Source organism: Schistocerca serialis, chromosome 4 (assembly GCF_023864345.2).
Source record: "Schistocerca serialis cubense isolate TAMUIC-IGC-003099 chromosome 4, iqSchSeri2.2, whole genome shotgun sequence".
Lineage (NCBI taxonomy): Eukaryota > Metazoa > Arthropoda > Insecta > Orthoptera > Acrididae > Schistocerca > Schistocerca serialis.
This window is the reverse complement of record NC_064641.1, coordinates 434,957,197-434,985,052: the sequence shown is the minus strand read 5'-3', so window position 1 is coordinate 434,985,052 and position 27,856 is coordinate 434,957,197. Positions and strand designations below refer to the sequence as shown.

Genomic DNA, 27,856 nt, shown 5'->3' with positions numbered 1-27,856 from the left:
CGACTTCTTTACGGGTGTTGGTCTCTGGTACCTGGAGGCTTGCATTTCGATTTTAGAACACTTACGGTACTCCCAGAGGAAGAAATCTAAATTGGGGATGACCGTTATCGTTTTTTCAATGCCAGTTTATCCTGACCTCTGAAACCGCGAAAATAGCCGGTTTCTGAAATAACCGATTTTCAGTTTTTTTTCCTATTACTTTTTTGTAGTAAACGTAGAATTCGAACAAAGACAAACACTATGACTTCCTTCGTTTCGAAATACAGATAATCCAAATATTAAATGTAATATAGAGATAAAAGCAAAGAAATCTACCCAGGGTTCGTTGCTTCTCTCGAGGAGTGGTAAGTGTTGAACTACTACAAAAAATTACTGGTATTGTCCTGTTGATTGTAATTGTATCAAACTACGCATGTTACGAATAGGCACTGCTAAAGGGTGAATACTGAGGTTGAGGAACTATTTTTCGTTAAAAAAAATGGTTCAAATGGCTCTGAGCACTATGGGACTTAACATCTGTGGTAATCAGTCCCCTAGAACTTAGAACTACTTAAACCTAACTAACCTAAGGACATCACACACATCCATGCCCGAGGCAGGATTCGAACCTGCGACCGTAGCAGTCACGCGGTGCCGGACTGCGCGCCTAGAACCGCTAGACCACCGCGGCCGGCGAACTATTTTTCGTCTTAATTCGCCGGTTTTTAAGGGTTACGAGCTGATAAAGGCATATTATGTAAACACAGGCAGCCGATCAGATACTTTGTATTTTTATTGTAAACTGTGAATGAATTGTTAAGTTCTATGTGTGTAGTTTGGAAGAATGGTTTTTCATTCTGGACAATTTTTAGTTTCTGATTTTCGTTTGTAAGTATGATGCAGAATTCGTCAATTGCAGTACGAAATTCAAATTTTATTGCTGTCGCTTTTATTCGCATTCTTTAGCAGTATTACTACGATGTTTCTCAATCCATACTTGTACTGTCCAAGGCGAAAATATCGGCATACGGAAGATTTGTATACTTTACTTCAGTTGACCTATATAGCTCAACCAAAGAATTGAATACTAGGACCCAAAGAAGCGACAGACTTAACATTTTGTTCGAAATATGTATGTGCGTGCTGTATGTCTACCATCCGTTTTCTCTGTCCTGCATTCCTTTGTTTCTTAACATTCGTCTTCGCTGTTAAATCTGTGCAATACTTTATCTCTGGTAACTTCTGACGACATCGGTCAAAACCGACGGGGTTGTATCCCATTCTTCAGTGAAAAGGGAGATTTCTACATTTCTTCCTTGTCTGCCTAATGTACCCAGAACTGCTTTCTAGTTATTTAATAATGTCCTACAGACAGTGCCGCTAGGTGTTTAGATGAATAATACAGAAGCGAGGTGAATATGTCACGCCAGAGTACAATACCTATCATGCCTTTCTCCGCTCCAGCACTAAATTAAACTACGCAATACTTCATTTTGCAGGTCTGTTCTCACAAGCCATCCTTGAGAGTGGGACCGTTATAACGGAACATCCTCTGACAATCGCAGAAGCCCGGAACCATTCCTTCGGACTGGGTGCCGCCCTCGGCTACGAAACGGACGATTCGCAGCAGCTGATCGACTTCCTACAGTCTGTGAGCGCTGAAGACCTCGTGCTGGTAGACGACTCACTCATCATGCCACAGAAGGTACGTAGGAGCGCAGCCTCCTTGTTCTGTACTGCGGCTTCACTGCATGGCTCCCTATTCAAGAGCACGCCCGTGGTCCCACGATCTTAGTTACGGTAGGTAGGAGTGTTAGTAGTGGGGGGAGGGAGGGGGGTGCAGTGTATATGGTTTGAGATTTCACTAGAAACAGCTTTGGGTTTGGAATTAGAAAGGGTGTAAGACAGGGTGCAGTCTTTCGCCCCAACGGTTCAAACTCTGCATCGAAGAAGACGTGACGGAAACAAAAGAAAGGATCAAGAGTAGGATTAAAATTCAGGGTAAAAGATAAGATTTACTGATGGTAATGCTACTCTCAGTGAAAGTGCAAAAGAATTACAGGCGCTGTTGTGTGGAATGAACAGTCTAACGAGTAGAAAATATGGATTGAGAATAATCCGAAAGAGACAGAAGTAATGAGAAGTAGCAGATATGAGAATATCGAGAAACTTATCATCAAAACTGTTGACGACGACGCAGACAAAGTTAAGGAATTCTGCTTCCTTGGAAACAAAATAATACGTGGCGGAAGAAGTCTATTACTGTCAAACATAGACTTCAATTCGAGCAAGAAATTTCTAAAAATGTACGTCATGAGAACGTCATTTTATGGTAGTTAACCATGGACAGCGCCAAAACAGGAACAGACCAGAATCGAAGCGTTTGAGATGTGCTACAGAGGAATGTTGCGAATTAAATAGAGTGATAAGCTATGGCGGGGGGGGGGGGGGGTCTCAGCTGTATCGACGAAGAGAAGAACGTACGGAAAATACTCACGACAAGATGGGATGGGATAATGAGGACATGTGTTAAGACATAAGGGAATAACGTCCATGGTACTAGAGGGAGCAGTAGAGGGTATAAACTGTGGGGGAACAGAGGATGGAATATATCCAACAAATAACTGAGGACGTACGGTATAAGCACTACTCTAAGATGAAGACGTTAGCGCAGCAGACGAATTTATCGCGGGCTGCATCAAATCAGTCAAAAGGTTGAAACTCAAAGAAAAACTCTTGGTTCAGTTGCTGCTAGTCAGTATATATTACACACTTCTTTACAGACTGATACTGAATACTTGTGTAGATGCTGTGCGCCACAACGAGATGTTGAGATATGTAAATTATTTAGTTCCTCGTGCATAGCTTATGATTTGCTGTTCAGATCATAAAGTCATACGAGCTAAGAAGCATAGCCGATTATTGATTTGGTACAGTTTACGATTCTAATCTATTTTTAGAAAGCGTATATACTTTTTTGGTAGCGTTTGTGTTTTGATACATGTAGACGTTTTTAGGAAAAAGATAAATTGTGAATAGGAATGACAACTGTTCGACTGCACGTGTATCTGACGTATGCATCTTAGTCCACGAACAAAAGCTTTAAAACGTCGTCAGAAATTAATCTGTGGCCTTTTTCTTTCAAATGAATACAAACTAAGTCATACTAAGAGAAATACATTTGTTTTTTGTTTTCACTGTACATTTCCCGATTTCTCCGTAATTCATTGTTCCTCCTGAAAAGTAACAAATCTTTGTGACATATCAAACAACAATAACTTAGTGCACCTAATATTCGATACTCTTTCAGAAAACATTAACATGATCAGTCGACTAATGCATACTTTTGATCTTTTCTACTATTATACAACGACGATGCGAATGTGTTGCCAGGCAGCAGAAAGAAAAACAAAATCAAAGCGAGAACTCATTTATTTTTTGATTTAACATGTTCTGATTAGGGCCTTCAGGCCCTCTCCTACGTCGGACCAAGGTTTCACACATACAGTACCTTTTTCATATCATAGTTACATAAAAATAGTTATAATTCTAATATAAACTAATAAAATGACTTGAGTTTCTATATAGACGAAGTAAGCTAGTTCTGGGGGATGGAGTTTTAAGAAGGCTGTACCATCTAAGCGTAGTAGGAAATAAGGAACAACTGGCTGGAAAGAAGGATGTAAAGGGCTAACGGGTTTCTACAGGGACAATGGTAGTCATTATTCCTGTTTCAGCAGATATGTCATTAACTGTCTTTTGAAACTGGAGATTTTATTGAATTCTCTAATACGTTGAGAAGGTCATTCCAGAGTTCATTTCCTGCAAGTGAAAACGACTGACAGAGTGGCTGGGTGATAGTGTGGGGCAGAAAGGATTTTGCTCTGATGAGAACGGGTGCTCCAGCCATGTTTTCAGATAAGAACATGAAGGTCGAGGAGATACATGAGGGACAGTGTACGTTGATAAGACATTAGATGAGACAGAGCGTACGGCAATCTCTGCGCTTTCCTGCTCGCAGCCAAGATGGCTGTGCATATGATGTTGAAGTATGATCAGAGGGCCACATATCACAGATGTATCGAACATAGGCGTTCACGACGTGTTCCAGGTACCGTGAGCTTTCCTGAGAAAGACGTCGCACAATAACATCGCTGTATTCAATAAATGAAAGCATAAATGTTTTCACAAGTTAATTTTTCTGTACGAGAAGAAAGAGTATTTTGTATTTTTGTAGGGCGTAGAGAGATGCTGATGCCATTTTACACACTGAAGTTACATGCGCAGACCAATTTAAATTTTCTTCCGTTATCACTCTTACTCTATGGTGAGTGAGAGAAATTGGTATTTGTCCCATTTAGGATTAAAACTTTAACAACATAATTTGAGTCCAATACCGTAGTGTATAGGGGCCAGTATTGAAATTTTCGCAAGCTGTCTCCAAATTTGTCGGTTTCGCTCTTAGATGCCACTAGAGATCAACAACATACATTGGTATCTGCAGTAGAACATAACTGACGACAGATCATTGACACATCAATGAGGCAATAGCGACCCCTTGGGGAGTTCTGATACTGCCTGTCTCCAATGTGATTTTATGGCACCGAACACGGAGAGAGAGAGAGAGAGAGAGAGAGAGAGAGAGGAATGAGCGAAGCCATTGTACTGCACTTGGCGAGAAACTTAGGCTTGGCTACTAAAATGTCGAAGTCGACAGAGTGAAAAGGCTTTGCTAAATCTGAGAAAGATATGCAGTCACCTCTTGTCCATCCATGGCGGGCTTCAGATGTGCTGTGATGTTTATGGAAACCTGATTGGCATTCGTCTGGTTAGTATTTTGTAGTTGAGAAGTTTGTTAGCGGGTGTGCACTATATATTCTCAGGCCTTGCGCAGTTCAGGAAGAATGCAAACATGTCAGCAATCAGAAGGTGCTGTGTCAACGTTCTTTTTTTATGGTAGTGGTTTACCTAGTCCTCCTTTCCAGACCTCATGGAGAACATCTGTGATTAAGGAGTATTCAAGATACATGTTATGGTGGGCAGATGTGGGTCAATAATAAGCCTCATAATTTGGAATGCGATGCCACTGTGTCCGCTAGGTGCTGATCTGAAAAGCATAATGGCTTTGTTTTTGATGATACTGCAAATAGTATGATTTATATATAATTTTTCGTAGCTACAGACGTTTACCCCAACGAAGTAATCAATCATTCTCTGTTCCGTTTTCGCTTTAATTGCGATGGTAGGTAATGTGAAACGCCGGTTCAATTCATCGGCTGCAACAACGGAATCAGCTACAGATTTAATTTTGCGTATGCCAAGACCACGCAGACCATGCTTGTGTTTAGCGTTTGTCATAGCCTGACTGACTGTTCTGTTTCTGCTTGTAACATGGTTTTCAGATGCAGGGCGTAGTTTTTATGCAGCCGTGGAACGTATCTGGGATTCATGAGCTATTTTAGTTAATCGTTAGCCAACGTGCAGACTTCTTTCTTCGTTTTCCATTCCTTGGGGAAAGGAGAAAGCTCATCGATCATCTGATTTCTTAAAATTCTGATGTGTAGTTGGATCCATGAAACAGTCATTAAGGATGTGTTTTCTAGAGATGAAAATGAGGGGGTATATTATGAACAAAAATAAATATTTGTGGCTAAGCGCAGATTTGATACCTCATATATATCTTTTGCAACATTACATGTGTGAACTACAATTTGCGTTTCTGATTTCAGCCAATAATAGGCCTCTTATGGGGACCAACCATCGAGCCAGACTTGGAGGGTGCCGTCCTCTCTGAATCCTACATTCAGAGGCTTATCGACGGCCGTTTCAACAACGTGTCTGTCATGGCGGGCACAGTTTCTGATGAATCCGGTACGTATTCCGGGCCTGATTTATCGGAACTGATTAAGTTGACAATACTTGTGCTTTAATATGTAATAATCAGATTTAGAAGTAAAACTAGGATTGAAATGCCGGCCGCTGTGGCCGAGCGGTTCAAGGCGCTTCAGTCCGGAACCGCGGTGCTGCTACGTTCGCAGGTTCGAATCCTGCCTCGGGCTGGATGTGTGTGATGTCCTTAGGTTTGTTAGGTTTAAGTAAAGTTTAGGGGACTGATGACCTCAGCTGTTAAGTCCCATAGTGCTTAGAGTCATTTGAACCATTAGGATTGAAATACAATGCATTTATGACCATTCGTTGAGTTACTCTAAAGAATCGGAGGCAGTCCATCTACTTCACCGAGCGAGGTGGCGCAGTGGTTAACACACTGGACTCGCATTCGGGAGAACGACGGCCATCCTGATTTAGGCTCTCTCATGATTTCCCTAAGCCGCTTAGTGAAACGCCGGGATGGTTCCTTTGAAAGGGCTGGCCGACTTCCTTCCCCGTCCTTCCCTAATCCGCTGAGACCGATGACCTCTCTGTATGGTCTCCTCCCCCAGACGACAACACACACACACACACACACACACACACACACACACACACACACACACACACACACACACACAATGAATAACAAATTTCCACTCCATAAATCACAAAGGTTCTCTAGACAGATGTAAAATATGACACTTGCCCAGCTTGATTGGACAAATGGTAGGACAAAATCCATTCCCTTTATATTAGGGAACATCTCTATTCCATACAATATTATCTCACTGTTTTAGGGCATCAACAAGTTATATAAGACCTAGTCACAGCTATTGTGGCCGAAGTACTAAAAAGAACTGACAGCTCATTGAGAGATGAAATAATTAATTCTTCGCAATGTTCTTTATAATCTTTTTTTGATTACAGTACGGCAGATAAAAGCAGTATGAATTGGTGGCTGTTTTCTGAATTGTTTACATGTTTTCAATATATCAATGGTGTATAATAATATACCTTTTATATTTTTTAATGGATGTTGAAATTTATTTACCTTTTCTTGTCTTAACAGTTTCGTGCACTGATAGCCTGTGCTGCGGTACACAATATTTATTTCTAAGTGATTACTTGTATTTTCTCACAGGAGACGAAATTATTCGGGGTTCGGAAGCGATCGCCAGTATGAACGAAGACTTTGTGGCTGCGATAGGTCCCTTACTACATCTGCCTACCGTGGAACAGCAAACAGAGGCCGCTAAAAAATTGAGGGACTTCTACTTCGGCAACGACACCATTTCAACAGACAATCCAGACCCTCTGGTTTACGTGAGTGATTATTGCTAAACTAGTTCTTAGTTGTCTTGGTAACCTTTTCAGCGCAGATAAAAGTATCCGGACACCCAACCTGAGAGAGCCATTGCGAAGCAGCTCGTTAATGAACACTTGTTCTCTGTCAGACTGAATGACATGAGAACACTGTGTAAGCAAAGAGTGCTTCATCATATATTTGAAGAAATTCAAAGCTTCGTAGACAAATAAAAGCCCGTCGAAATCAAATTGAGCTTAAGGACTCCAGCACTAAATCGTCCAACGAATTAGAATGTGAAATGTAACTAACAACCTGGTAAATAATCGTAGAACGCTTTCATCTTATGTAAAGCCAGGAAACAAATCAAAATCCTTTATAGAACACTGAGTGATTCTACTAGGACCGAAATGAATTGTGTAACTAACGCCGAAATGTATTCAGCCATCATAAGTTATTTTACTGCGGAAAAACCTAACAGTGCCCCTCTATTCAGTTGTCGCATGAACGACCTGATGTACAGTGTCAGTATAGATTAGTGATCATGATATCATGTCGAAGATGATTACTAAAGTTACAAATCCGTCAATAAGGCCAAGAGAGTGTTTAAGCTATAAAAAGCAGGTAAGCAGTTGCTGGCACTCAGACAATGAATGGACATCCAGTGTGGTGGACGTAGAGTGGTTAAGGACAAAGTTTAAAATGGTCGTATATGCCAAGAAGTGGATTAAGGATGGAAAGGACCCACCGTAGTATAATAATGAAATCCGTAAAATACTGAGGAAACATTGTTGCACTTTCGGTTCAAAAAAGAGCTCGTAAATGTTAACACAATATAGGTAGCAGAAATTCGTGCGTCAGTAAGAAACGCAATACGCGAAGCATACAACAACTGACACCATCATAACTTAGAGAAACAGCTTGCCTACAATCCGAGAAAGTTTTGGTTATACATAAAATCAGTAAACTGTTCTAAGTCTTCTGTCCAGTCACTCATCGACCAATCTGGAATGGCAACAGAAGCTGGTGAAAAGAAAGTTGAAAATTTGACGTTTAAGAAATCATTCACGGAAGAGGATTTTACATTCATTCCGTCGTTTGGCTGTCGTACAGACTCCACCAAGGTGGACGTAGAGACTGGCGTCCGTCGCAGTTACAGACCAGTATCCATAACATCGGTTTGCTCCTGGTTTCTTGCACACATTCTGAGTTAGAATATGGAAATTTCCTTGAGATACAAAAGCTTCATCACGGATTTAGTTTACAGTCTTTTGTTACACCTCAAGCGATAATAACTGAGATTATTCAATGGAAATGGCAGGTAAAAATCAAGTGAACTTTGAGGCTTAATTCCGTGCACACAAGGAAGTAAATCGTCGATCACAGAGTTGCCAAACATACGTTGCCTTGTTGCCAAATCTCACTTACAGTACCAGCAGGAAGAAGACGAACTGATGTGATCCTACAGCGGGCTGTGAAATGACCATAGCTGGTGTCTCCAAGCCGTAGCTGCTACCGCCTGGAATACGTAATGCGACTGATTCGCATTTTTGCAAGTAGGTTTAGGGACTGGAGCGTAGTTACTAAACTTACTCAGAATTGACTGCAAACTAAGCATCATAAATCAGTAACTCTCATAGTTGCTTTTATATTTCTTTCGCAAGTGTACTCAAAACTAAGAAACTCATTCACAGGCGTTTTCGTGCCTCGCCGATAGTCGAGCACAACAAACAAATAAAAAAAGATAGTGTGTGTGTGTGTGTGTGTGTGTGTGTGTGTGTGTGTGTGTGTGTGTGTGTGTGTGTGTGTGTGTGTGAGAGAGAGAGAGAGAGAGAGAGAGAGAGAGAGAGAGAGAGAGAGAGAGAGAGAGAGAAATTGAATCAGGATATGTAAAGAAATCTTTCATTTAAAATGACACGTTCCACATCATTACAAAATCTCATATTCATGATCTATGGAGCAAGAATTAGTCTTATCTAATCTATCATATTGATGACTAGCCATGAAGTGTCATGAATTACCGAAATTTTTGTCAATACCAGTAACCAAATAGAAACTTGAAAATAAAAGACGACAATTTTTGTAATAAACTGGGACCCCTATCAAAACCCTTTCGTCCCTGTTAGCTAACCACGAAAGATGTCTGATATAGCTCCATTCTGAAGTAACAAAGTGAGCATGCATTTAAAGATGAAGTGCAAGATGTGAAGTTCTGTGACGGAGATACGAACCCAACGCGTAATCGGATTGTTAACTAAGAAAAATCAAATGTTATGTATCTGTGTTTCTTACGAGATGCTAGGTGTTTGAATCTAAAATAAGGATACAAAGTTTGTGCCTAAGCGACAATCGAACTGCACACCTACGGTGCATCCACGAATATAGCTTAAGTGTCAGTTGCTTATTCACCAACAGTAAGATGTGTGCGTGTTTGACCAGAAATGACGACACCTATTGCGATTGTTGGCAACACATGAACAGACATTAAAAATGCACGTTAATTTTCACTAGCAGGTGGGTGTGCACTTGATAGGGCTTGAAATGAAATTATGAATATTTTTGTACTGGATCCTTTGGAGGAGACCTAAAGAAGATTGCACCCTTGGAAAAAGGAACGAAATGATTGAACTGTACTGTTCTGAGAGACTCAGATCCTCGAAAGAGGAGATATGAATTCGAATCACAGTCCAGCACCAAATTTTTCAACGTCTCTAGTTCAATCAAGTACAAGTAAACTAAGAGACCTGTTACTTTAAATGGCTATCGGTTCATCAAATAAAATTTTCTAATGCAAGTGAGTTTACTGGCGACTGTATTTCTGTTTGTTATGACTTCCGCTATGTCATTTCCCAACGTAAACCGGCTCTGCCCAGTTGGTTATGAAGGAACGTGATGTTTAATGCGGATTATGGATTATAACTTCTTTCTCTTGAGGTTACCAGAGGTAAAATAAATCTGTTTCTGCCTCTTAAAAGTAAATTCCTGAACCCACGCAGTGCACCTGTGATAATTCGTTCCACCAGACCATTGCGACCACATTTCCCAGCCTCAAGAGTGCTGAAACGGTTTATGTGCTTAGCTTACAAAATTAGTCACGGTAGAAAAAAATGCGAGTCTATTAAATGGTTAAGTAGAAGTAAGCTTCTGATGTGGAGATTATGCTATTCTCATATCAGCAGGATCTAAAGACTCTTTCAGGCATCATAGGCTGCAAGTAAAGCCATTTTGAATTTTCACAAATTGAGCAAATTCCTTAGTTCGAGAAAATCGACTGTGAAGTGTGAAGTTACCGGATAATTCGATTATTACCGTCATTATTACCATCATTTTATTCCTACCGCTGCTGGAACACACGTGATTGAAGATCATTTAATGCCTTTTGGTCAATATAGAAGTAGTTTCCCAACAACAGGTTCTTACCCTGTCTACGGAATCCTTTTCATGTTAATATCAAACATCAGCAATTACTCGTAGATTACATTAAAACTAAAGTAATTGATGAAGACGATACTTGATAACAAAAACGCACTGCCTTTCTTCATTTAGTTGTACCTAGAAATGGCTGTCGAGTACTGCCAAACCAAAAGGCAAGAGATCATACTGCCTTCCGAATACGTCGCTGTCAGTTCTTCCATATGATTTGATCGACATGGCCTGTTTCAAGTTGTGTATAACAGACAATGTTTCCTCTGCACGGTAGCTTCTGTGAGACAGTTTTCGATCAATATTAATTGTTCACGGTCACATATGATACTTTAAGAATGTATTTATTTAACTACGTTGACAGAGTACTTGCTAAATTGGCGAACACCAGCAAAGGAATCCCTTCCAAACATCATGTTGTCTTTGAGCATATTTCACTGTCTAGTAGACAGTGAAAGAACTTAATTTTAACACCAAATAATTACCTCGTTTTATTCCAAATTCAGAATCATTTTCTTCAAGTGCGGTGCGGGAAGAGGATCTTTCGATATTCCTTCAATGCTTTGATACTCGCGAAGAACAGTAGCACTATTGCCGTTGTTTTAACAAAATAACTTTACCGGTAAAGCCCTGCTCATCTTGCTCAGACCCCTTCGACTGTCTGCAACTGTACTGTACACTGATGCTTATGTTTCAACGTACGGCGCCGTACCATTACCGGCACCTAACGGCAAGTCATGACACTAACACTACGAACAACGCAAAGCGTGTAGCGCACAATCTGAACATCATTCCTATAAAGTTGGGTACCCATACGGTAAATAGTTTTCGCTTTACACTGACTCAAGTAGCAAAAGTAGAGTTATAACAACCCCGTAGTAAAAAATTGTAAATCATCAATCACATTTTTCAATTGCAGTATTGTTGACATAATTCCAGAAAGTATTACCGAAGAAGTGATACGCACACGTTTCGTATCTGTAATGAATATTATGGCGTTTCCTATTAATTTTCGATCATTCATTATTGTTTTTATATGGCTTTTTTGGGGTTAATGAATGATCCTTCATCTTCTACGCTAATATCCTTTACCCAGTCAAACGTTTGCTCCTAACAGCAAAGCCGCGTGGGGAGGTGGGGGGGGGGGGGGGGGGGGGGGGGGGTTAGCCGAGCGGTCTTAGGCGCTGCAGTCATGGACTGTGTGTGTGTGTGTGTGTGTGTGTGTGTGTGTGTGTGTGTTTGTCCTTAGGATGATTTAGGTTAATTAGTGTGTAAACTGAGTGACTGATGACGTTAGCAGTTAAGTCCCATAAGATTTCACACACATTTAACTCCTAACAGGAAATGTTTCTATTAAGTATCTTCATTATTTGTAATAACTTATAATCAGTTAGATAACCTTTCAAGCTCAGAATCTCAGTTTTGACTTCTTTAAACACTGCATACCTTCAAATTTCAGTTTCTTACACTGATTTCGTGCCCAAATAACAATAAGAATACGGAGGTAAAGGTTCAAAAATGGCTCAAATGGCTGTGAGCACTATGGGACTTAACATCTGAGGTCATCAGTCCCCTAGAACTTAAAACTACTTAAACCTAAATAACCCAAGGACAACACAGACATACATGCCCGGGCAAGATTTAAACCCGCGAACGTAGCGGTCGCGCGGTTCCAGACTGAAGCGCCTAGAACCGCTCGGCCACACCGGGAGGTAAAGGAAATGCACTATTTGATTTTTAGAAAAGATATTTCATTGCAATATCCTTGCTTGTTGCATCTGTTTAATATTGTTTTGTAAGATTTTGTGATTCGTCGTTTCAGTTTTGATGTTAATATAAATGAGTCTCTTACTTTCACAGTTCTTCGACGACCTCAAATGGGTCGACCCTAATGATGGCTTCATTAGAACCGCTGCCGAGCTCTCCAACAAGCCAATTTATTCCTTTGTATTCGATTACAGAGGAGAAAATATTCACACAAGTCAGTGGGGTAAGTACAAAAATCACAATTCTACATATACCTGCCAGTGAAGTCGATAATGTCAATATTGCTACTCTTACTGTTTTACAGATGTTATCCAATCCCCTGATGTTTCACTCCCACAAATCTACTATTAGCGATGCTGTTCATGTGTTGATTATAGTAATCGAGTAAATTTCGTCTGATACCACATGGTTACTAGCGTACATTACGAACTGAATAAAGTTTCCTTGTTTAGTGAATCATTTCAAACATCTCCCTCCCGCATTAATTATGTTATTAGATCACACAAGCTGACAAGCCGCTTTCTAAATCGTCCATTTCACAACCGTTCTTTTGCAACACTGGACTCGCATTTGGAAGGAGGGCAGCTCAAATCCAGATTTAGGTTTCCCATAGTTCCTCTAAATCGCTTCCAGAATAGTTCCTGTGGAAAGAGCACAGTCCATTCCCTTGCTCATTTTTGTCTCCCCCACCCCTGAAACAGACCTGGTTGTCGACAGGGCGTTAAAACAAAAGAAACAAGAAAACAATCCGCAGTACTGAAACCACCTTTGTTTAGAGCTGCCATCTACGAAAATAATACCAGTAATTCTCAACTTTACATCTAAATATTGGACCTCACTGAAAGCTACCACAATCTTTGCAGTCGGTTTGTTGAGCTGTATAGCAACGTGGGCTATTTAAATGTTAAACTTTTGTTCTCGTTGTGTACTCGTAAATTGTAGGTGGCGGAGGAGTGAAGGGAAAGAAAAGAGAAAGAAAAGAGAAAGAACGATATCAGCTGCATGCGGAATGAGCGGCGGCTAGTGAAAAGTCGGTCGGAGTGGGAATCGAACCTGGGATCTCCTGCTTACTAGGCAGTTACGCTAATCACTGCAGCACGCCGACACAGTGTTTATCAAAAAAGCACGGACTACCTCGGCACGCTCCCCCGCTGACCCACACTCCTATCTAACGCCACCTATCCGCAGTTCGTGTCCGTGTCCTTCACTTTCGCAAATTTTAGATTCCCACTAGAAGTCGAACGAACATGTTCGGCAAGGGTTCGTATAACTGATTATCCTCTGTTGACAATGAATCCACAATCTGCAGTGCGTGTGCACATTTACGTTTGACCTCTTGCGGAAATCTCTCAGTAGTGAGCATGGAGCACATGAACAAGAACTGCAAATAGGTGGCGCCAGGTGAGAATGTGTGTGTCAGCCGGGGGAGCGTGACGAGACAGTAAACAGTGTGACTGGGTTTCACAGTGGTTCGGAAATGTGTGAGAGAACACACGTCACGCATTCCCATAATTTTTACTTTCATTTGTAAACGACTGTTAACGTTCATTCCCACGGTTCAGTGTGTGATTCTGTACAAGCCAAGAATTTTTTTTTGTTTCTTTTCTTTTTTTGGGGGGGGGGGGGGGGGGGGTTCGTGGGTCTCTGACTGGTTTGATCCGCCTCGCCACAAATTATTCTTTTCTTCTCCTTTGGCAACCTATTCATCTCAGAGTAGCACTTGCAACTTACGTCCTCATTTTGTTGCTGAATATATTCCAATCTTTGTTTTCCTCTACAGTTTTTGCCCTCTACAGCTCCCTCTAGTACCATGGAACTCATTCCTTCATGTCTTTACAGATGTCCTATCATTCTGTTCGTTCTCCTTTTCAGTGTTTTATACATATTCCTTTCCTCTCCGATGCTGCACAGAACCTCATTATTCCTTACCTTATCAGTCTGCATAATTTTCAACATTCGTCTGTAGCACCATATCTCAAATTATTGGAATTTCTTTTTTTCTGGTTTTCCCACAGTCCATGTTTCACTACCGTACAATGCTATACTCCAAACGTACATTCTCAAAGGTGTCCTCCTCAAATTAACAACTATGTATGATACTAATAGTCATCTCTTGACCAGAAATGCCCTTTTTGCCAATGCTAGTCTGCTTTTTATGTCCTCCTTGCTCGGTCCATCTCTGGTTATTTTGCTGCCTAGGTAGCAGAATTCCTTTACTTCATCTACTTCGTGACCATCAATCCTGATGTTAAGTTTCTCGCTGTTACCATTTCTGATGCTTCTTATTACTTTCATTTTTTCCTGTTTACATTCAATCCATAGCCTGTACTCTTCACTCAGGATCGCAATGTCATCAGCGAATAGTGTCATTGATGTCCTTTCACCTTGAATTTTAATTCCACTCGTGAAGCTTTCTTTTATTTTCATCATTGCTTCTTCAATGTAAAGATTAAACAGTAGGGGCGAAAGTACATCCTTCTCTTACCCACTATTTAATCCGAGCGCTTCGTTCTTGGTCCTGCACGCTTATTATTCCCTCTTTGCTCTTGTACATATTGCGTATTACCCGTCTCTTCTTATAACTTACCCCTATTTTTCTCAGAATTTCGAACATCTTGCACCATTTTACATTGTCGAACCCTTTTTCCAGGTCGATAAATCCTATGAACGTATCTTGACTTTTCTTTACTCTTGCTTCCATTATCGGTCGCTACGTCAGTAATGCCTCTCTTGTGCCTTTACCGTTTCCAAAGCCAAACTGATCGTCATCTAGCACGTCCTACGTTTTCTTTTTCATACTTCTGTATATCATACTTGTCAGCAACTTGGATGCATGGACTGTTAAGCTGAGTGTGCGATAACTCTCGCAATTATCAGCTTTCGCAGTCTTCAGAATTGTGTGGATGATATTTTTCCGAAAGTGAGATGGTATGTCGCCAGACTCATACATTCTACACACCAACGTGAACACTCGTATTGTTGCCACTTGCCCCCAATGATCTTAGAATTTCTTATGGAATGTTGTCTATTCCATCTGTGTTATTCGCTCTCAAGTCCTCCAAAAATCTTTTAAATTCTGATTCTAATACTGGATCCCCTATCTCTTCTAAAACAACTGTTGTTTCTTGCGCTATCACATCAGAGAAATCTTCCCTTTCGTACAAGTTCTCAATGTATTGTTTCCTCCTATACGCTCTCTCCTCTGCATTTAACAGTGGAATTCCCATTGTACTCTTAATGTTACCACCCTTGCTTTTAATTTGACCGAAGGTTGTTCTGGCTTACGTATGCTGAGTCTGATCTTACGGCAACCCCTCTATTTCGATTTCTTCGGAGTTTTCATACGGACATTTAGTCTTAGCTTCCTTGCACTTCCTATTACTTCATTCCTCGGAGACTTGGATTTCTTTATTCCTGAGTGTTTCGGAACATTTTTGTACTTCCTTCTTTCATCGATCAACTAAAGTATTTCATCTGTTACCCATGGTTTCTTCGCAGTTTGTGCCTACGTTTTTCTTTCAAACATCTGTGATAACCCTTTTTACAGATGTCCTTTCCTCTTCAACTATACTGCCTACCAAGCTATTCCTTACTGCTCTATCTATCGCATTACAGAACTTCAAGAGTATGTCGTCATTCCTCAGTACTTTTGTATCCCACTTCTTTGCATACTGTTTCTTGTTGACTAAAGTCTTAAACTTCAGCCTGCTCTTCATCACTACTATACTGTGATCTGTATCTACATCAGCTCCTGGGTACGTCTTAAAGTCCAGTATCTGATTTCGGAATCTCTGTCTGGTCCGCAGCTCGTGTTCTCACGGTCGCGTTCTTGCTTCCTGAGCACGGGCCGGCCGTTGTGGCCGTGCGGTTCTAGGCGCGTCAGTCTGGAATCGCGAGACCGCTACGGTCGCAGGTTCGAATCCTGCCTCGGGGATGGTTGTATGTGGTGTCCTTAGGTTAGTTAGGTTTAAGTAGTTCTAAGTTCTAGGGGACTGATGATCTCAGCTGTTAAGTCCCATAGCGCTCATAGCCATTTGAACCATTTGAACCCGAGCACGGGGTCCCGGGTTCGATTCCCGGCGGGGTCAGGGATTTTCACCTGCGTCGCGATGACTGGATGTTTGTGTTGTCCTTATCATTTCATCATCATTCATGAAAGTGACGAGATTGGACTGAGCAAAGGTTGGGCATTTGTCCAAAATGGTTCAAATGGCTCTGAGCACTATGGGACTTATCATCTGAGGTCATCAGTCCCCTAGAACTTAGAACTACTTAAACCTAAATAACCTAAGGACATCACACACATCCATGCCCGAGGCAGGATTCGAACCTGTAACCGTAACAGTCGCTCGGTTCCGGACCCAAGCGCCTAGAACTGCTCGTCAACAGCGGCCGGCTGGGCATCTGTACGGGCGCTGATAACCGCGCATTGAGCGCCCCACAAACCAAACATCGTTATCGTCATCATCCATCTCGGTCTGACCATGATGTAATGAAACTGAAATCCTCCCGTATCAACCGGCCTTTTCCAAGAATACTTCCTCCACTTGTTATTCTTGAACAGAGAACTCGCTATTACTAACTGAAATTTATCACACAAATAAATTTTTCCTTCTCCTCTCTCATTCCTTGTCTCAATCCAATATTCTCCTGTAACCGTTTTTTTCTACTCCTTCCCGTACAACCGCATTCCAGTCCCCTTTAACTATTAAATTTTCATCTTCCTTTAAGTAATGTTTTACCCTTTTAATATCCTCATAGGCTTTCTCTATCTCTTCATCTTCAGCTTGTGAAGTTGGTATGCATACCTGAACTATCGTTGTCGGTGTTGATTTGCTGTCGATTCTGATAAGAACAACCCCATCGCTCTCCACGCTATCCTGTACTTTCCTGTGCATGCATCTTCATCTCCAAACAACGGCGACTACTCGCATTCTAATAGACCTGCTTACTGTGTTTTTTTCTTGGTCTCCTCAAGCAACTTTCACACCTCACACTTTCCTTAACGCTCAACTGACGTTTCTCTGAGGTCTCAGAACGTGTCTTCCCAGCGCATCCCTTCTTTTAGCCCAGTTACGCAAGAAATCCCAACTTTAGCTACAAGATCCAGAAAACTATACTTGTCGAATATTTTCCAGTATTGAATATTCAGAGCAGCGTGTGTATAAAAACTCGTCCACTGACAAACCTTGTGCAATAGACTGAGGCGACGAAAGTCACTGAATAGCGATAAGCACGCATGCAGATGGCGATAGTATCAGATACACAAGATATGAAAGGGCAGTGCATTGGGGGACCTGCCATTTGTGCTCGGGTGATTCATGTGAAAATGTTTCGACGTGATTATGGCCGCACAACGGGAATTAACTGACTTTGAACGCGGAATGGTAGTTGGAGCTAGACACAGGGGACATTCCATTTCCGAGGTCCAAAGTGCCACGAGTGTGCCAAGAATACCAACTTTCATGCATTGCCGCTCACCACAGACAACGCAGTGGCCGACAACCGTCATTTAATGACAGAGAGCAGCGGCATTTTCGTAATGATGTCAGTACTAACAGAGAAGCAGTAAGACGTGAAAATACCGCATAAATAAATGTGGAAAATAAGACCAATGTATCCGTTGGGATAGTGCAACGAAATCTGGCTTTATTGGGCAAAGGCAACAGACGACCGACGGGAGCGGCTTTGCTAACAGCACGACATCATCTAAGCGCCTATCCTGGGCACTTTGTCATATCGGCTGGACCCCAGACGATTGGGAAACCTTGGCCTGGTGAGATGAGCCCCAGTTTCAGTTGGTAAGAGCTGATGACAGGGATAGAGTGTGGCGCAGACCCCACCAAGCCATGGACCCAAGTCGTCAACAAGGCACTGTGGAAGCTGCTGGTGCTGGCTCACTAATGGTATGGCTGTGTTCACTGGGGAAGGGCCTGTGGTCCAACTAATCCGACCATTGTCTCAAAATACTCATGTTCGGCTACTTGAGGCGTTCCCAAACAACGATGGATCTTTTATAGACGACGATGGGCCATGTCACCACGCCACAATTGCTTCCGATTGGTCTGAGGAACATTCAGGACAGTTCTAGCAGAGACTCTGCTTCTACCCAGTAGCATTACAATGATGGGCGTTAATAGTTCAACATTAGCTGACAACATTTGATACATTAATATTACAAATAAATAGAAAGTTCTTACAATTTTGTAATGTAGATAACACAGTACAAAAAATGAGATGGCACTCTGTAGTAAAGGAGACTCACATTGTCCAGCAATGTCGCTTCTTACACCAACTCAAGCATTCTTAGCCATGAGTAAAGAAATGTGTGGCTTTTGGGAGTTAGTGAACCTTTGTACCGCATTCTATCTAACTCTGTAGGTACAGTCAATGTTCTGGTTGGACTGCTGGTAGAACTTGGAAACTTACTAATGATTCGTCCCGTTGATTGCGTGCAATTGTCACAAGTATCCTTCTCAATGATAGTTTCTGTTCGTCACTGAGTGCGACCCGCTGGTGTTAGCTTAGCTGTGGCTCTTCCTTCGCGTTCGCACTTCACGATCACAGCCGGCCGTGGTGGCCAAACGGTTAAAGGCGCTACAGTCTGGAACCGCGCGGCCGCTACGGTCACAGGTTCGAATCCTGCCTCGGGCATGGATGTGTGTGATGTCCTTAGGTTAGTTAGGTTTAAGTAGTTCTAAGTTCTAGGGGACTGATGACCTTAGAAGTTAAGTCCCATAGTGCTCAGAGCCATTTGAACCATTTCACGATCACACCACCAACAGTCCACACGGGCAACTTTAAAAGGGATGAAATGTGTCTGATGAATTTTTACCCAAGTGACATCCAATGAATATTCCACGTCGGAAATCTCTAAGCCCTCCCTACCAACCCATTACGCCTTACAGCTTCTCTACATGTGACTTAGTACTCCCAACCTGGGTCCACCTCTGGGGTACTTTTTATCGAACGGTGTATTTATATCCACAGACCATACATTGTTGTGGCTTATCACCTCGGGTGACAAGCCTGAAGAAGCCAACAAGACAACAGGGAAAGTGGACACTAAAGCTCCAGGAACTCGATGCCACAGCAGCGTTAGAAATGATCACACACATATGGCTGTTGACTACTTTCTGCAGGAAATATTAGACAAACATTGCAGTACTGGCGAACGAAATTACGGTGTCGCCGTCCGTCTGCGCTGCAGCTGACCGCTGCAGACTCGAAATCAGTATGCCTCTGAGTAGCCTTCTTCTTCGTACTAGAAGTTTTGCGCCTAACTTCGGACAGCTACCTTTTGTTTCTGATTCTCAAGCACGTGACTGACAAAAAAACTTATGCTTGGGGCAACCACGAAAGCTGCCTATCATGCAGTAGATCTGAGACCGACTATAGTAATGTGTTGGAATTACAGTTGTAATTCGAAAAGGGTCAGTTTGATACGCTGGACGACAAAACCCCGCCTCCCACGGTTACTGCTTATGTAGTTACTCTTCCAAACAGCATCCAACATCAGCGAACCACTTGCGTTCTAACTAGTGGTTACTGGTGCTTTAGGTACCTGGGCTATGCACGGCTGTGTTAATAAAATACATGGGAATACAAAATAAGTTACACGAATTATTTAATAACAAGTGTTCTAGTCTTACATCTGTAGCTGATACAGACGACAGAGAATTAGGCTGAATAATGTTTATTCAAGAAAGGGCATCTCAAATATAGGGGAGGTAGTCATATGGTATTCAATAAAATACAGATAGAAAATATCCGTAGGAAATGCATTAAAATTACATTGAGAGCGTTACTAGAATGATAGAAGAAACCACAAACTAAATATTCGTCAAAGCCTCATGAAAAATAGATCTATTTCATGATCGCAGTACACGAAATATTCATTAGCACAAAAAAGTTCAGAGTTCAACATGATGTTTCACAAACTGAAACACGTGATACCAAGAATAGTAATTCATACTCCACTTGTCTCAGTTCCATAGTAAAAATTGAAAATGTTACAGTCCTACACAGGAGCATGTTTAAACCTCTCGAACTATAGGTCTCTTCAGAATTTAAAGTATGGTAGCAGCTGTTCACAGTCGTAATCAATCGCCAAACGAAAGAAGACCAGTTGTTACCCTGTCCCCTCCAATCACATCTGTAAAAAGTGTCCAGTATCTCTTCCGTGAGCTCTTCATTCGAAAAGTCCAATGCTTCCCTTGACTCCGATAGTTTTCCCCTACTGTCTGTTTTTCTATCGGCTGAAGATGTTATCCACGAAAAATAGATGTTCTTAAGTCATGATAAATTTCAACTTGAACCCTTCTGGACTAAAGCAGTATATTCACAACAACATTTAAACAAAGAAATGTTACATGTGGCTGACCACTTGTTAAGTTACCAAGACTGTTTATTATCAACTCCAGTTAATATTTATATAAAGTTACTGATATAAGCTCTTCATTAAATGAATACACAAGTGTAACAAAATATGTGGTATTCATGCTGTATTCATTTGCTGTGGGACTGTGGAGGATATGATGTTCTGCTAAACATTTTCATAAGGAAAAGGTATAAAAAAGTAATAAATCAGGAAACGAAATAGATACACAGATACATAGCTTGCAGAAATGATACCTAAAGTGCAGTGCTACCATCTGAGCTGTTGCATGTGTACGTCTCATGTAAGGTTTAAACGTTGTTAATTCAAAGGGTCATTGTGAAAATATTTATTTATTGCGAAATGTTAACTTCTATAGTTTAAAGATATTGAAAATATTGTTGTGACATTGGATGTACCTCATTTTTCTAATATCGCAGATGTATTCAGATTTGTATGAATACTTGATTGTGAATTATTATTGATTCTCAAAGAGCTGTAAGAAGCCATAATTCAACTTGTCTGACACTCCGCCATTTCTAGGAGCATTGTCCTTCGTCAAAATCCCCCATGCCAGGATTCATCCACGTTCGAATCTTTGCTGACGCCCTTGCACCTGGCTCGCCTGCAGCAGCCACTGCTGCCCATCTGACCATAATACACTCTAGGCCATGGGGCCGCACAGCTTCACCTTGTACCAGTTCTAGGTGGCCGATTATCACGCCTACTTGTGCATGACTTACAGAGGGCGTTATCTTGCTGAAATGTAAGCCTAAGATGGGTTGCCATAATAGGAAACATACAGAACGTAGAATATCATTGACGTATTGCTGTACTGTGAGTGTGTCGTGGATGATAACCAAATGAGTCCTGCTATGAAACAACATGGCATCTCCGGTAATCTGCCCTAATTGTGGGGCGCTATGGCGGCCGATAATCAGGTTGATATCCCACCTCTTTCTGTGTGACGTCGGCATACACGCCTTCGCTGGTCATCAGAACTCAGTTCAAAGCGAGACTATAGATTAAAAAAAAATTATATCAGTCAGTAAGATTCCAGGCCGAAGAAAAAAATGGTTCAAATGGCTCTGAGCACTATGGGACTCAACTGCTGAGGTCATTAGTCCCCTAGAACTTAGAACTAGTTAAACCTAACCAACCTAAGGACATCACAAACATCCATGCCCGAGGCAGGATTCGAACCTGCGACCGTAGCGGTCTTGCGGTTCCAGACTGCAGCGCCTTTAACCGCACGGCCACTTCGGCGGCCCCAGGTCGAAGACATTTCTCTAGACGTCATGGACAGTGGTCGGATACCAACCTTACTATCACCCGCCATTCATACCGACAACCAAGACTGATCGTCTGCGGTGGTACTTCATTTCGTAGCAGGAACTCTGTGCTTGTCTTCTGTGGCACATTTACTTCATACCAGTACGTCTAGGGTATTCTACGTACCACTTTGTTGCCCCTCATGGCAAGCTATCCTAGGCTTACATTTCAGCCAGATAACGTTCATTCGCACACGGTGAGTGTTTCTGCTGCTTGTCTTCGTGCTTGCCAGACCCTACCTTGACCAGCAAGATCGCCAAATCATTTCCCAGTTGAGAGCGTTTTGAGAATTACGAGCAGTGCCTTTTAACCAGCTCACGATTTTGACAGTCAAACGTGCAAATTGGAGACAATTTGCCGTCATATCCCTCAAGAGGGCGTCCAACAACTCCATAAATCAATGCTCAGCCGTGCAACTGCTTCGATAAGGGCCAGAGGTGGACCAACGCGTTACTGTCATGCTCAGTTTGGAAAGCTTTCTCTCTTAAATAAATCAAAATATTCCTGACCTTGAAATCATTTATTTGTCTGTACATGTACATCACTTCCATCGATTTTCGTCCCACTCAGATAATTTCTTTTGTCTAAGTGTGTATATATGTATGCAAGTCCAGTCTCTCCCCTATGGAGAATGTGTGAGATGCCACGAAGCATATCACCAGACTCCTACCCGACTCACCAATTTGTAGGGTCTCTGACGTCAGATGCAAGCAGAATGCGACGAAGTATCGCAGTATTATATCCGAGATCTATACAACTCCACGCTGCATGTCTTGATTCTTGTATTCACAACCAGAGAGGTCAACACCTTATCAGCACATATGTTCATGTCCATGTACTACGATCATGTTGGTCCAAGTTGAAAGTGTGATCAAATCATAAATTTGATATCATCTACTTGCATGCCAACAATGGTCACAATCCGCCTTGTCCTTCTGGGTGCAGCTCTATCTACAGTGATGAGTGTATTTACGTTTCGTAGTATATGGGCATAACCGACAAAGCACCACCGGTGGAGGGTTCGAACCAGTGTCCCTCTGTTTAAGTCAACTTCGAATGATAATGATCTGAAAATCTGTCAGAATGGTATGGGAAGAGAGCACATATTCTGCCAGGACATAGATAACACATTTTTACTCTTTTACTAGTAGAAAAAATGAAGATGTGAAAGCCTGGTGTGTGTGTGTGTGTGTGTGTGTGTGTGTGTGTGTGTGTGTGTGTGTGTGTGTAACTGGTCGTCTATGCAAAAGACTAAAGTTGATCACTTTTTCGACACGTTAGCAGTATTCTGGGTTGAATGTGAACAACACCAAATATTTTCTGTTTGTCATTTTTATTTATTTCAGGAGTTGGACATGGGGGAGAGTTATCAATGATCTTCTATGAAAAGAATCAAGACTATAACTTTGATCCTGAATCAGAAGAAGAGAAAGTGCGCAGAAATATGTTGCGTCTCTGGACGAATTTCGCAAAATATGGGTACGTGTTTTTTCTACTTTAAATTTGGAAAACTGATAATGCTCGTTTTCGGAAAGAGAGTAGACATTTACTGCAGTGAAGTCACTAGAAATTGTATACTGGCAGAGTACGAGAAGACAGCTGCAGGTGAAACTAAGAGCATTAACAAACTGTATCCATTAAGACTCCAAACCATAGCAGTAAGCATGCCCCCTAGTGCTGCATTTAGCCTTTTGGAAACGATGGTAGTATTTAAAACAAGGAGAGAACTGCAATATTGGCTCCACTCAGTTCTCAACAGACTTATTAAACAGAATAGTATGTTAAGAAAGTTGGACTGAAAAGTCGGAATTATGTGTAGGGTAAGCCTAGGCAATATAGATAACTATGTGGCAAACGAAGGAGAAAGCGACATATACCGCCACTTAACGTAAAACGGCTCTTGATATGATGTTCTACAGAGAAACGCTTTAAATACTTTTAAACTGGTTCTCCTGTCGACATTATTTCCCGGGCACTGTCTTGAAGTGACGGATTTCGTATTTCATACTTGTTTCGTTGTCTCTCTTCCATCTACAGTAATTCTGACAGCTGCTTGCATGGAGGGATAGCAGATTCTGTATTTTGTACGGAATGCGGAAGAGTGAATTTATAGACGTCAACTGCCCGCGAATTCGTAAGCTTACTATGCAGAACCACAAAGGATTTGATCACCTCTAGAAACACCTGCTCGTTCATGTTTTGTCTTACCCTCCATGATGAATACAAAGGAGACAACTTATGAACCGGTATTCTTATCCGTATACCTGAAATAAGTTAACCATTCTTGACTCGGTAGCAAGCCGGGGAAGAAAGGGGAAAAACTGGTTAAACAGTACTAAAGATGCGGAACATGAGGAAATGCTAAGAGCAACACAAACTGCTAAGAATTAGAAATGACGTATTAAATAATTATGCTCTGGGAAAAAAAAATCTAGTGGCATCATCGTAAGGAACAGTCAAATGGAAACGCCTTTGTGGAGCTGAATTAAAGTTTGGATCAGTAACATAAACGCAGATGAGGAACAATGTAATAAAAGCACCAGACGTCCAGCTCTAAATAATCAATTTAGAAGGTAACTAGACAGGTACACCAGCAAATAAAATCTTTTGTTGAGTTAGAAGTGGAACTGTCACATTATAAACCAGCTGATTCTAGAGTATCCGAGAACTCCCGTGTTAAATAACAGCATCAGACGTTACTGGGAATAGAGAACATCGCTCGGGTATCAGTCGGAGCAGGAAACTTGGTGCAGCACGAAGTCAACATTTACACGATTTTATCCCACATAATACATTGCACTGGTACAGACCGACTACAGTCGGTCACTACGTTAAAATGCATCAAGATTTGTTGGGTTGCCATGTTTGATTTTGGCGCGACAATACTCACAGCTCCACGAATCGTTCCAACTGACAATAGAATCACAGTCTAATACATACAGTCGCGACACTCACTGGTGAGAAATCCATTACTGCCTGATAGCTGACGCTACGGTTGCGATTCTAGCGGTTAGTTAGGGTAACGCCTGTTAGTGTCATACATAATACGAATAATATTTTATTTTCTAACCTTTTTGTACGCCATTTACGATATGATTGTTTTATATTTGATTCGAAAGCTTGAATGTATTTAAATTCTAGCGTAAATAGTTGAACAATCTGAAGAAACGAAGTAAAATAACAATGAGAAAAAACAGGTTTGCAACACGCTTGACATTACGCTACGCCGTTAACCACGAACAGAGCGCTGAATAAGTAAATAGTGCTATCGGAAAAACTTTCGAGAGCATTTTCTCCTTTCCTAAGGCCCACTCAGGCGAAATATTTAACGCACGTGATGTGGAGACCCACCTCCTTCTACACACGCTATTTGGGCGAAACCGGCGTGTCCCGATTGGCGACCTCCCCCTGTGAGGCGCAGTGGTAGTTGAGAGGCCTGCCTCACAGAAAATGTCTCAGATTATTAGGAACATCTAGTGAGACGCAGCAATCGATATGATCACCAGTGGGCGGTCCCTGCCAGTTATGATATATCTGGAGAAACTTCTGGAGTCACGTCCTCACTAAATTGAGACCTTTCCACAAAAAAAATGGTTCAAATGGCTCTGAGCACTATGGGACTCAACTGCTGTGGTCATAAGTCCCCTAGAACTTAGAACTACTTAAACCTAACTAACCTAAGGACAGCACACAACACCCAGCCATCACGAGGCAGAGAAAATCTCTGACCCCGCCGGGAATCGAACCCGGGAACCCGGGCGTGGGAAGCGAGAACGCTACCGCACGAGACCTTTCCACAATACACGGTATTAGTCACCAGTTTTTTGTGCAGTGTTCTTGTAATACTTAATATTAGAGAAATACAAGCGCATGACTAGATACTTTACTTGCACTTGCTTCAATTTGTTATTGATAATTATCTTTTGATAAGAACTTAAAACAAGAAATTTAGTGCTGCTCTTTACATTTATTTCTTAATATCTCTAGAAAATATAAAGGAATATGCGTGTATTGTGTGTCTCAACAGGAACCCAACCCCTGAGGCTGATCCTGTGATTTGGGAACCATACGACCAGAGCAGCCGCAGCTACCTGCTGATGCAGGCCAACTTTACACTCGCACACGACAGGCTTGGGGAGCGCCTGGGATTCTGGAGAGAGAACGTGCCACTGCTGCCATTTCCCGACACACAGTGATAGATACACCATAAGAGGTACAAGCACAGCATGGGCAAAATACATTTTTGTGAAACTTCTGATAATTATGTGGGAATATTCTTGCTAGAATATTGGAACACTGGTAGACTACCGTCTCCAGAAGAATTATACCAAAATTTTGAAAATATCGAAAGAATGAAGGAAATACAGTATTGACCATGTGTTATTACTTATGCCTACGTTAATCCTACAGGCACTTACCTTTCGAGAGGTAAGTAAATACGATTTCTGTTTCCTGTTACAGATATGCACAGACAAAGGAGGAAACGAAAAACAGCAGATTACAGCTGAGTACTGAGTGTCAGCAAAGAACTCACCCAAGAATTTGAGCCAGATACCTTTTCTGCATATCTGCTAAACCATTGTGAAATGCATCACGTAAAATAGATCGCCAATGCGCTTTCAGGCGTCAATTCAACACAAATATCAAGAAATTTCTGTGGACATTGGAAGTGCAGCGGATAATTACAAACTGCAATAATGCATGGAATACAATAATGTATATTGTACAACGGTTTTTTTCAGTAATCCTTTCTTTCAGTACAGAGAATTTTGAATACAAATATTATGCACTAATTCACTGTGTCACTTATTATTTACTCATACACGAAAATCCTGAGAAACAGTGATTTCTTGACAGATGTGAAAGCCGATGACGTAAGTTAATTGAGAAGTAATTTAAAATACTACCTACGTAGTAACTTTGGAAGTGACACGCACTGTCTCTGCACCTGCAGACGATGGACCACCCCTCAGCAATCCTCACTGGAATTCTTAAGAAGCGGCTTGAAGCTGCTCAGCAGAGTCACTTTTCAAAACCATAGTGTGCAATGCAAATTATAGTGTAAAATGTGTTACAAAAATCATGTAAGTTCTTCTTGGCATTCAGTAGCTACTAATGTCAATTACCAGTGGCACTTGTAGCTCATGAACATCCAATGTGGTGAATATAAATATAAAAATGGTGAAGAAAAAGTGTGTTAAATTTAGTTTATAGTTCTGAAACATCCATTGTGGCATAAAAGGCAGATTAATACTCTCATATCCGCCGGTCATTTATATTTCCTTCCGCAACGTGTTTCCAGGACGACTTAAACCTTCGCCATTAGTTTTCATCATTATTTCTTTTCCTCTATGTAGCATCTGGTCTATTTCACTATTCAGTTTCGACATTTCCCAGCGAACGGCACACTGCAGATCGTTATAGTGGTTTGGTTTTCTAAATGAGTACCAACTGCAGGAAATGATCTCTGATAAGATAACGAGCCAGAAAGGTCGTACATGTTTAAAACCGCAAATGCTTCCCCACATAAAGATGGATAGGTGGATATCAAAGATGTCGACACTGTTGGTTTCAGTGATTAAAGAGACACTTCAGAACACACAGGTAAGTGGGGATGTTCTGTTTTTACTAGTGTTTTATCTCCACAGTCAAGGGAACAGTAATATTTTCGACAACTGCCACTACCGATATCACAACACGTACAGGACTCATTACCTATGTACCTGCCTCTGGAGCAAACAGTAGCACACACGTCACGCATGCCCTTTTCACTGAGGTGCTAAAACCCCAGTACAGGGAGAGCA

At 41.5% G+C, this 27,856-nt stretch overlaps 1 protein-coding gene across 1 annotated transcript in view; it reads left to right on the top strand.

Moving 5' to 3' along the window:
* The window catches only part of LOC126473875 (cholinesterase-like), a 60,469-nt gene extending 33,685 nt beyond the window's left edge, over nt 1-26,784 (top strand). The window contains exons 5-11 of the mRNA XM_050101207.1: nt 1,479-1,684; nt 5,709-5,850; nt 6,992-7,173; nt 12,437-12,566; nt 23,399-23,531; nt 26,080-26,265; nt 26,514-26,784. Coding sequence (XP_049957164.1) covers nt 1,479-1,684; nt 5,709-5,850; nt 6,992-7,173; nt 12,437-12,566; nt 23,399-23,531; nt 26,080-26,248 — 962 coding nt within the window. The 3' untranslated portion in view covers nt 26,249-26,265; nt 26,514-26,784. The remainder of the gene's footprint in view (nt 1-1,478; nt 1,685-5,708; nt 5,851-6,991; nt 7,174-12,436; nt 12,567-23,398; nt 23,532-26,079; nt 26,266-26,513) is intronic.
* The last annotated feature ends 1,072 nt before the right edge of the window (nt 26,785-27,856 follow it).